Below are 12424 nucleotides of genomic sequence, written 5' to 3' on the forward strand. Positions count from 1 at the left end.
GTCTCATAATTGCCGCGTAACTATTACTGCCTGCTTACTGTAATCAAGATTTTGTGTCACTTTACACCTTCCACGCTCCCCTGTAGTAATCAAAAGAAAAGTAGTTAAAAAAAATCATGCAGTCACCAATTTTTTTATAGTGTCATGAATTACCTCTAAAAATGCCCACTGGTGGAGTGGGGGGCATTTAGGTGTCACTTCTTTGTCTTTCTTGAGTAACCTAAAAGAAAGAAGGTGAAGTTTCTAGCGAAGATGTTTCCAACTACAAAATTGAACCATATAATGCTTTTTACAAAGAAGGTTCTATTCTTTTTTTCTTTAGAAATAATAGTTTCCTCATTGCAGAAGATGGAAAAATCACAATTATTTTTTTAAAAAAAAGTGTTCTCATTGATTGATCACTCATTAAAAGCTCTGTATCTAAAGACTGGAAAGTTGCACAAGTCACACCTGCACCCAACAAAGAAATTAGGAGTAATCTACTGAGTTACAGACCCATATCAATAACATCGATTTGCAATAGGATTCTGTGAGATATACTGTGTTCGAACAGTATGAGCTTTCTCGAAGAAGACACTTTATTGACAAACAGCCAACACAGATTCAGAAAATAACATTCTTGTGAAACCCAACAAGCTCTTAATTCTTACGAAGCTATGGACAGGGGATGTCAAATTGATTCCATATTTTTAGATTTCCAAAAGGCTTTTGATACTGTACTTCACAAGTGACTTCTAATCACATTGCACGCCTGTGGACTACCGTCTCAGTTGTGCAACTGGAGTCCTGATTTCTTGTTGGAAAGGTCACAGTTCATAGTAATTGACAGGAAGTCATCAAGTAAAACAAAAGTAATATCTGGTGTTCCCCAAGGAAGTGTTATAGGCCTTCTCCTGTTCCTGAGCTATGTAAATGATTTTATAGGCAATCTAAGTAGCACTCTTAGATTGTTTGCAGATGATCCTGTCATTTACTGTCTTGTAAAGTCATCAGAGGATCAAAGCAAATTACAAAATGATTTAGACAAGATATATGTGTGCTGCGAAAAGTGGCAATTGAAGTTATTAACATGAGTACCAAAAGGAATACGCTAAATTTCGGATACACGATAAATCACACAAATCTAAAGACTTGTGAATAACATAAACTGGAATTATCACATTGATAATATTGTGGGGAAAGAGAACCAAAGACCATGATTTATTGTCAGAACACTTTTAACGAGTTTACTAAAGATAGTGTGTACACTATGCGTGTACGTCCTCTTCTAGAGTATTGCTGTGCAGTGTGGGATATGATAATGAATTGGGGTGGCAGTCATTAAAACAAAGGCGTTTTTCATTGCGACGGGATCGTCTCATGAAATTTCAGTCACCAACTTTCTTCTCAGTGTGTGAAAACGTTTTGTTGGCACCTAAGTACTTAAGGAGGAATGATTATCATAGCAAAATAAAAGAAGCCAGAACTCGCGCAGAAAGATTTAAGTGCTCATTTTTCCCTGAGTGCTGTTAAAGAGTGGAACAGCAGAGAAATAGCTTGAACCTGGTGTGATGAAACCGCTTCCAGGTACTTACGAGGTGCATTCAAGTTCTAAGGCCTCTGATTTTTTTTCTGATTAACTACTCACACGAAATTGATGAAACTGGCTTTTTCTCGACATAATCGCCCTGCGGACGTACACATTTTTCACAATGCTAACGCCATGATTCCATGGCAGCAGCGAAGGCTTCTTTAGGAGTCTGTTTTGACCACTGGAAAATCGCTGAGGCAATAGTAGCACGGCTGGTGAATGTGCGGCCACGGAGAGTGTCTTTCATTGTTGGAAAAAACCAGAAGTCACTAGGAGTCAGGTCATGTGAGTAGGGAGCATGGGGAATCACTTCAAAGTTGTTATCACGAAGAAACTGTTGTGTAACGTTAGCTCGATGTGCGGTAGTGTTGTCTTGGTGAAACAGCACATGCCCAGCCCTTCCCGGACGTTTTTGTTGCAGTGCAGGAAGGAATTTCTTCTTCAAAACATTTTCGTATGATTCACCTGTTACTGTAGTGCCCTTCGGAACGCAATGGGTAAGGATTACGCCCCCGCTGTCCCAGAACATAGACACCATCATTTTTTCAGCACTGGCGGTTACTCGAAATTTTTTTGGTGGCAGTGAATCTGTGTGCTTCCATTGAGCTGACTGGCGCTTTGTTTCTGGATTGAAAAATGGCATCCACATCTCATCCATTATCACAACCGACGAAAAGAAAGTCCCATTCATGCTGTCGTTGTGTGTCAACATTGCTTGGCAACATGTCACATGGGCAGCCATGTGGTCGTCCGTCAGCATTCGTGGCACCCACCTGGATGACACTTTCGCATTTTCAGGTCGTCATGAAGGATTGTGTGCACAGAACCCACAGAAATGCCAACTCTGGGGGCGATCTGTTCAACAGTCATTCGGCGATCCCCCAAAACAATTCTCTCCACTTTCTCTGTTATGTCGTCAGACCAGCTTGTGTGAGCCCGAGGTTGTTTCGGTTTGTTGTCACACAATGTTCTGCCTTCATTAAACTGTCGCACCCACGAATGCATTTTCGACACATCCATAACTCCATCACCACGTCTCCTTCAACTGTCGATGAATTTCAATTGGTTTCACACCATGCAAATTCAGAAAACGAATGATTGCACGCTGTTCAAGTAAGGAAAACGTTGCCATTTTAAGTATTTAAAACAGTTCTCATTCTCGCCGCTAGCGGTAAAATTCCATCTGCTGTATGGTGCTGCCATCTCTGGGACGTATTGACAATGAACGCGGACTCATTTTAAAACAATGCGCATGTTTCTATCTCTTTCCAGTCTGGAGAAAAAAAATCGGAGGCCTTAGAACTTGAATGCACCTGCTAATTGGGAAATGCAGAGTAATCACTTTCATTTAGATGTATGGTAAAAAATTAACATTTATTGTTAAATGAAGAAGGTTAAGAAGAAATATTAACGTTGGACCATGCCTAAGTGCAGTAGTCGTATTAAGGGATAAATTGTGTTTTTGGGGTGAGACTGACTGAAGGTGGTGGGTAGAAGCATGTGAGAAGGCAAGTCACTGAATTTTGGTCATGCTGTCACCTCTATCATAGGTCTGCCAAGTGAAGAGGAAGCAGGTGATTCCTCACTCTTACCTACTCCATTACATAGCAAGAAGCAACTACAGGGCATCATGCAGACTCTTCCGTGGTGCACCTTATGAATCACTGGTGAAACAGATTGACTTGTTGGGGAATCTGTTACTTTCCACACAGTGCGTTAACTGTACATGGAATACAGTTATGAGTTACTAATAACAGTAATGCAAGAAACGTATATTGAAAGAATCAATGTAAATCTCTGTACACTCTTCTACACTGCAAGGGGAAAAATTATTGTTAATTATCCTCTATGGATATGAAGCTCTCTTCCAAGAAAGGTAACTTCCCCCACCAGTGAGCGCTGCTCACTCTTTAGTTTACAAACTAACTATACTTCTCCAGTGTCCGTTCTTTTGCAGCCAGCCGCAGTGAAAGTATACTTCTCTGAAACACAACTGTGTACCTGACATACTTGTCGGCTACATTATTTAAAATAGTCAGTGTTATACTTCCACACTCCATTTTTCAGCCAGTATCACAATGCAGTGCGTCGACACCAAGGACAACAAATGAAGAAATAAAGGAGGTGAACCATTACAATCTCAATAAAAGACTGAATTTCTTTTCATTATTCATTTTAGTTACTGCGCTACCTGAAATTAAGTGAAACATTGCACACTACTTAAATGAGTTTGCTTAGTGGTCATAACAATTGTTGTATTTCATAACCTGTTCAGCATATTGGAATGAGGCTTTTTGCTAGTGATAGCACTATGCTCTATGAAAATTCCTTGAAACACTTCTATTCCCCAAAATATGGAAGTAACTCGTTCAGAAGTCAATGGCTCAGGACACATAAGACTTATTAATGTTAGCATTACAGGAAAACTCAAGCCGCACTCTTATACGCATACACAGCACCTGGGGAATGGCAGAGCAGGATTAACCACAATAAACACTAATGTTACACCATTAAGACACTATTTTTAATAATGTGTTTTTTCCATCACCTGCAACATGGAAATTATTGGTCCTAGAGAAAAAGTCAGCCAGACATTATTGTAGTAAATTTAAATGTAATTAGGTATGGGAAAAATTTTCACTATAAGCTGTGATTTTAGAGTTATTCAAGAAAAACATAAAAAAGTAAGCTTTAAAACACACACACACACACGCACACGCACGCACGCGTGGGGATTTTAGCATGTTGCTCATGACATTCCCCGCTACCACTATACAAAAATCTGTGACTACACAATTTTTTTCACATTATTCAACCATTTTTGATGTTAGTGACTGGACTACATAGCCAAACACTGACTTCCCTTGGTGCTGCAGGATGTCTCCTATTCCTGACTGCCTCCCATGTTTCGCCAAGAATCTGTCTCCAAAAATTTATGTGTTGGCTGTATTAAGGCTACCACTGGGTTACTGTGGCGGACGCATTCAAAAGAGAGCTGCTGTGTGGATGAAACAGTAACTTGTTGTGAACCATGTGCTGGCATTAGTCTGGACGTTGCAGTATACATACTACGTAGCTGTCTTCTTGTTATCCCTTGCAGGCGTAATGCTCAGTGGCTGTAGTAAAAGTTCCTGTACCTGGGACTGCTATGTGATGTGTGGCTTGAGGTGCAGTAATTTTAAAATAATGGAGGGATACCATGTAACGCTTATTAACTAGATACAGCCAATTGTGTTGTCCCTCTAACCTGCAACGGTGTGCAAATGTGCCCTCACTGTTCTTAATCCAGTTGTTTCAGTTTTAGGTGAACATTATATTAAATATCACATGATTTGGCATCAGTCAGATCTTAGCACTCATCGCACTCGTAAATATATGTTTCTGAAACAGAATACCATGAGTGTACACAGTATTACCTCTACCAGCCTCTAGTGCCAGTTGACTGTGCTGTGGGCTAATTTTCAGTACATTTTCGTAAGCCTTTGTTATGCCTTCAGATCTTTTAGTTTGGCTTAATACTATCAGTTGCTTCATAAAATATCAGTTTCAGTGCAATTAAAAATAGTAGGAACACAGTAAATATATAGGGAGATACATTCTTTGGTCCTTGTTAGTGGCCTGTACAAGTCGGCTTATGTAACTGTGGTCAGGATCTAATGGGAATCCGATTAAGAGGATGGATTAAATAAGAACAGATTATACATGCTGGTAACCTTTCCGATTATCAAGCATTATTGATAAAGGCTAATGGATACATCAGTGCCTGGGAAGACTACCGGTAAATTGAATGGACGTGGCTGTCCAAGAGGATAGGAGCTTAACATCTGTTCGGGTCAAGAGATGACTGGCAAGAGAGGCAGTGCTCTAGGCTCCAATGCCTTGTCCAGTTCGCACCGTCCCTCTTGTAACCATTACCAACCTCGTGATTGCTGGGGTGCTTCTGTTGGCACTATTCTGGATCTTTACCTTGTAACTGACGCCAAGCCAAAGTGTCACCGGGGCAGAATTACCATTGTGAGAATGGAGCAACACATGAACAGGGCATGGGTCAGTGTTGACATCTGGTCGGTATCGGGTACTAGCCAACCGAAGGCCAGCCACGGCTCATGAGGAAATTTAATTACTCCCAACAAGCCACTGTATAGAGCATGGCAGAGGGCACCTTGTACCACTACCAGCCCTTTCCTTTCCTGTTCCACTTGCAAGTAGAGCGAAGGAAAAATAACTGTCTATATGCTTCAGTACAAATCATAATTTCTCTTATATTCGTGATCCTTACGCTGAATGTAAATTGGCGGTAGTAGTATCATTCTGCAATCAGCTTCCAATGCCAGTTCTCTAAATTTTCTCAGTAGTGTTCCTTGAAAAGAATATCGCTTTCCCTTCAAGGATTCCCATTTGAGGTCAGGAAACATCACCATAACGCTTAGGTATTGATCAAATCTACTGGTAATAAATCTAGCAGCCCACCTGCGAGTTGCTTCGTCTTCCTTTAATCCAACCTGGTAAGGATAACAGACACTTGAGGAGTACTCAAGAAAGAGACGCACCAGCGTTCTGTGTACACCCTTCTGTACAGATGAACTACATTTTCCTAAAATTCTCCCAATAAAACTGAAATTGAGCATGCACCTTCCCTACTACAATCCCCACATGCTCATTCCATTTCATATCGCTGTGCAACAGTGACGTAGATATTTGGTTGACGCGACTGTGTCAAGCAGCACACTACTAATGCTGAATTCAAACATTATAAGATTGTTCTTCGTACTCGTTAGATTTTTCTACACATAGAGGTGGCTACCATTCATCACACTAACTAGAAATTTTGTCCAAGTCATCTTGCATCCTCTTTGCATCCTTCTACAATCACTCAGTGATGACATTTTCCTGTACACTTCAGCATTATCAGCAAACAGCTGCAGATTGCTGCTCAGCTCGCCTATCAGGTCATTTATGTGTAGGCGATAAGAGCGGCCATATCACACTTCCATGGGATACTCCTGATGATACCCTTCTCCCTGATGAGAAATTGCCGTCGAAGATATTGTACTGGATTCTACTACTTAAGAAGTCTTTGGGCCACTCACTTATCTCAGAACCTGTCCTGTATGCTCACGTTCCTGTGTACAGTGGGGCACTGTGTCAGAATGCTTTTTTTGAAATCTACCTGTTCCCCTTCATTCATGGTTAATAGAATATTGTGAGAGACAAAGGCAAGCAGAGTTTCACCGAGTAATGCTTTGTAAAAGTGTGCCGATTTGTGGACAGAAGCTTTCCATCTAGGGAAATTTATTATATTCCAACTGAGAACATGCTCAAGAATTCTGCAGCAAACCAAGATTAAGGATATTGGTTCGTAACTTTGCAGGTCCGGTCTTTTACCCTTCTTATATACAGGACTCACCAATGATTTTTTTCTTGTCACTTGGAGCTTTGCACTGGGGGAGAGATTCACAATAAATGAAAATTGTCTAAGGGACCAATGCCATAGGGTATTCTTTGTAAAATTGAATTGGGATTCCATCCAGACTAGGCAATTTATTTGTTGTCAGCACTTTCAATTGCTTCTCTATGCCAGGGATGCCTGTTACTACGTCCTCTGTAAGAGAGTTTGTGTGATGGCAAAATGACATGTTTGTGTGATGCATGAATGATTTCTTAAAAGTGATATTTAGAACTTCAGCTTTCTTTTTGTTATTTTCTAGTGCCACACCAGACCGGCCAACAAGTGGCTGAATAGAAGCCTTTGATGCACTTAACGATTTCACATAGAACCAGAATTTAGTCTGATATCCAGCGAGATCTTTTGCTAAAGTATGACAGTGGTAGTTGTATACTTTACACATTGTAATTTTTACAGACGCGCAAATTTGTACTAACTTTTGCCTGTCGTTATCTGCACTTTCTCTTTTGAACTGAGAGGGCAATAGTTTCTACTTCCTTAGCATTTTCTGAATTTTGTTATTAAACCACAGTGTATCTTTTCCATCCTTAATCCATTTAACTTGGCACGTACTTCTTCAGAGCACAAATTGCAATCCATTTAAACTTTGCCCATAATTCTATTACGTCCGTCGACAAGTGCAGTAGCAGCAACACTCTTAACTGGAAAGCGGTTCTTCTTGTCGTCAGCTGTTGTGGCGAACTCGATGTTCTCGATGGTTTTATAAACTGTCTGTTTAGAACGTCGACGAAATCTCCTGTAAGGCATCGTGGCGGCGTTCAATGCAGTTGCCTGTGCAGCAGCAGCAGCGCGAATGAGCCTCTGCGAGGCTTTCGCTCACTTATATAGTATTTGCTGTAGCTTGGACTTAGAATATTTTCACAGTGCCAGCAGAGTGTTATCCCGGGTGCCCATACCGGGTGTTCTAGAGTATGCGCGTCCGCTGGCTCGCCGTCACGATTGTGTCAGCCGGCCGCGGCTGCGGGAGGTCAACCAGGTCAGGCGAATGCGAAAATATTTTGTTGAGCCCAGCCTACATAGGTAGGAATGATCATCAAAATAAAATAAGAGAAATCAGAGCTCGGACAGAAAGGTTTAGGTGTTCGTTTTTCCCGCATGCTGTTCGGGAGTGGAATGGTAGAGAGATAGTATGATTGTGGTTCGATGAACCCTCTGCCAAGCACTTAAATGTGAATTGCAGATTAGTGATGTAGATGTAGAAACTAAACAATGTCCATTGATTGTCTAAGTGGGATGCTAACAACTGCCTATTTGCTCTTTCTAGCAAAAATATTCTCCCAACCTTCTTGATTGATTTATTAACTTTAGTAACCATCATCACTTTAATGACATTATGATTACTGGTCCCTGTCTCTATTCTGACATCATCTATAAGATCAGGCCTGTTTATAGCTGCAAGGTGTAAAATATTTCCAGTGAGTTTGGGCTCTCAAATTAGTTGCTCAGGACGATTTTTGGAAAACTTTTTCGATAGTACTCCACAAGACTCCTGTCTGTACCCCTTGCAAATGTATCCATAGATTTCCCAGTCTATGCCCAAAGAATGGAAATTCCAGTTTGGAATATCAACAACATTGAAGGAGGATAGATTGCTACTCACCATAAAGGTTATACATAGAGATGCAGACAGCCACAATGAAAAGATAGTTTCACATTTAGCTTTCAGCCAAAGCCTTCTACAGAAATGAAAATATAATACACATTCGCACCAGCATGCCCACCTCACACACACATGACCACAGTGTCCAGCACCTTGAACCAGATTCAAGTTGAACAGAATTTGTTCCACTTCATTGTTGGATGATGGAAACGTGATTCATGTTAACATAAGTTTTAGAAGACCACAAGAATCTCAATGTGGAACTCACCACCGGTTATTAGTCCACGGTGTCCATAAAGCAGTAAAGATAATGATGCCCAGGTTGATGCCATGTTATTTAACTTTTGGAAGTCATACCACATTGTTCTACATTGGATATGAGCTTCTGAGATACTGACACATGATTTGATTCAGGATTACCTTGCAAAATAGGCTACAAAACTTTGTTCTCAATGGGAAGAAATCGTAAGATGTGAAAGTAGTTTCAGAAATTTGTTAAAGTTCATGTAAAATGAATTAAATTTGTTTAAAATCAATCAGCAATAATTCATTGGAATTTCAAGGATTTATTAATAATCTAACTGAATTGTTTATGCTGGTTTGAATTTTGTGTGTCTTTTGTATCTTAATGTTATAAAAAATATTTAATGTCTTTTTTTCCTTGTACAGGATGCACACAGGTAAAAAACCATTTTCATGTCATATCTGTAATAAATCATTCCGGACATCAGGTAGTCGTAAGGCGCATATATTATCACATGAAAAAGAAGATGCAGCTAAACAGAAAAATGGTGAAAACTCTAAAACTGATTCAAATAATATGCCAGAGGTAAAATTACAGGACCCAATCATAATCACAACAACAGGTAAACACCTATATTAGTGAGACTTAAGTGTCATGACTTCATTAATTAATGTACATATTTTTGTAGCTATTCATAGACTATGAATATCTGTGTAGTGAGCACAGCTTACTCCTAATGTGAGCTGCATCAAATGGAAAATGTCCTGTGACACAGGTATGAGACTGTTTGTTATAATTTGCTTTGGGACATAAACTTCAATATTACACATATTTACTTTGTTTTCATACATTCATTTATTGGTAACAGCAGTGGTGCAGAATTGTTGCTACTACAGATGGAATTCTAAATTAGTCAAAAGCTGAAAAGTTACTTTTTGCAGGAAACTATGTGAAGGTATATAGGTCTGCTTATAATTTATGAGGGACTTGGTATGTTGATTAGTATCATGACACAGTGTAATAATGCATAAAATCACAAGGTAATTTATGTGACTGTCACATAAAGTACTACATAAATTCAGAATTTAATTTATTTTTATTTCTTATTTCTTTCTTTTTCTTTTTACAATTTCAATATTGCCCAAGGAAGCACATCAGAATGTCACTGCAACATAATTTATTAGAACAGAGATACAGCAGTACAATAAAGTTAATTACAAAGACTAAAATGCAGTGATGGCTATCCCTTCTTTTCCTACATAAAACAAAACAAAAAGCATTGAAATACGAACTTTTGTGTGTGTGTGTGTGTGTGTGTGTGTGTGTGTGTGTGTGTGTGTGTGTGTGTCTTCAAACATTTAAGCCATCTTTATTCCAGATATTGATTGCAAATTGTTAAGATGCCTATAAGATACAGGAACAGAATCCATGGTACTCCTGAACAGAACCTTTCTGGACTAGGGATGAAAGTCATTGAAAATATACTGGGCACTTACAGGCAAACCTTGAACTGCACCATAGATGCGTAACTGTTAGTCAATATATGTCAGCAAGATAATTCCATTCTAGGCATCTGAAGGCCTCACTCCCCAAGGGGCTCGTGGTTCTTTCATGAGTTCCTGCATGGCACTAACAGGGCCCCGAGGTATTGCAGCCCATTCTTCATTCCCTGTTTCCCTTCCTACCTGTCCTTGCTCCTACCCTGCTGCCCTCTGTTTCCACTCTTTTATTGTTGTTACTTATGTCAACCATTTTCATTTCATCTGGTTTCCTTTATTCCTTGCAGTTTTGTTCCCTATTCCTTTTCTTTTTCATCCTTCCTTTTTGGCATCTTTTGTTCGCCTTTGGGGATGGACCTCCACTTCTAAATTTTCTCTCCGTAGTGTGAGCCATTTGGGGAAGAACTCCATCCCTAGCATCTGCGGTGCTTATTATCCCCCTCCCTTCATCCCCTTTCATTCCCCGCGGAAACCCCCCCCCCCATGCACCCCAATAGGTTACCATCACATGTGGCCAGTTTGTGAGGTAGTAAAGCTCATACATATCCATCTGGCAGCCACCAGGCAACACAGGGATCTTACTTCTGATACCTGAGCTGTTGCCTGCCCATGTATGCTTAGGAGTGGTTGCTTGTCATTCTGGAGATTTCGTAACTCCTGATAATGGCCACCATGCCAGATGGTCCTCACTGTGGCTGGGCAGATCAAGACAGATGCTTTGCGTATGTCTGTCTCTCTGGTTTGTAATGGATCATTGAATGTTGTTTTTTTGACACTGTGGCCTTCCTTGCCTTGGCTGTAATCTGGAAGGAGGGCCAGGCTCACCAGCTTGGGTTGAAACATTTACTCCACTACCTGGTCTGCACTAGGACTGATGGGGACACATTCACCACCACAAAGCTGTTATTTTTTGTAGATAATATCAAAGAAAAGTTTGGTGAAGCAGAGTCTCTCAGTAAGATGCAGTCGGTTTTCCTGTTGATCAAAAATACTTCTGCCATCCAGTCTGCAGCCCATCATGCTTGTGCTCATCTTGGCGATGTCCTGGTGTCGACTACACCTCACCAGTTCTTGAGTATGGTTCAGGAAGACATTTTTCTTTGGGACCTCATCCTTCGAACTGATGCAGATTTCCGGGACAGTCTGGAATGACAGGCATTCATTTTGCTTGGCTTGTGCAGAGAGGTTGTAAGGGCAGCTGCTTCAGTACCAGCACCTTTATGTGGCTTTTGAGGGAGATACCCTCCAGGAGAAGGTCAAGCTTGTGTGTTATCCGCGTGCCATGTGATGTGAAGCCATGTGGCCCACTACCCAGAAGGTGCTTTCAGGGACATGTCTTCCCAGTGCACGGTGGACCCTCTATGTGGTGAATGTGGACACCCCCTCAATGAAGGGAACCCCTGTGTTCCACCACCTGTGTGTATTATTTGTCACTACCATTACTCTCCATGCTCACCGGATTGCCCAGCTTATAAGAAAGAAAAGAAGATCCATAAATATAAGTCACTTGATTGTGTATCTTAGATTGAGGCTGATCAACAATAAAACAGTCTTCATCCTATGTCCATGAATTTTATATTATATTGCCTCTGTCCTTTCCCCTCCTCCCTCACCCTTACTCTGTTCCCATCCCTCTCTCCTCTTCCCCTCCCCTGTAGTTCCCATGCCCTTCCCTCCAGGTGTCCATCCTGGGACCCCTCACCGCAGTCTCTCTCTGTCAGGAGACCTGCTACCACAACTTGGCCACAGGACGTGGTCATCCACTCTCTTTTGGTTGTGGATTATACAGAAGCTTGCTTTCCCTCCATGCTTTACGCTCCTTGACCTATGGATGAGAAGAAAAAGAAAAAGAAGTCCCAGGATAAGGCCCCTGGTGCCCCCGAAGGTGCCATCTCCCCCCTTGCAACCTGAGTCTGATCTCTTATTATGGATGTCACCCTGTCCTCGTTGGTGATGGGAAGTGATCCAGTGGCATGTTGGCTCCAGCCCGTTCACCACCCACTTGTATAGCCACTCTGTGCTTACTCAGTGGAATTGTAATGGA

General features: G+C 41.0%; 1 protein-coding gene across 2 annotated transcripts in view; it reads left to right on the forward strand.

Annotated features, from left to right (window-relative positions):
- Window positions 1–12424, forward strand: part of LOC126339177 (zinc finger protein 236-like) — a 216534-nt gene that overhangs the window by 89509 nt on the left and 114601 nt on the right. For both annotated transcript variants that reach the window (XM_050001610.1, XM_050001609.1), the window contains exon 15: window positions 9307–9503. In XM_050001610.1, coding sequence (XP_049857567.1) covers window positions 9307–9503 — 197 coding nt within the window. The remainder of the gene's footprint in view (window positions 1–9306; window positions 9504–12424) is intronic.

This window comes from Schistocerca gregaria, chromosome 1, assembly GCF_023897955.1.
Source record: "Schistocerca gregaria isolate iqSchGreg1 chromosome 1, iqSchGreg1.2, whole genome shotgun sequence".
NCBI lineage: Eukaryota > Metazoa > Arthropoda > Insecta > Orthoptera > Acrididae > Schistocerca > Schistocerca gregaria.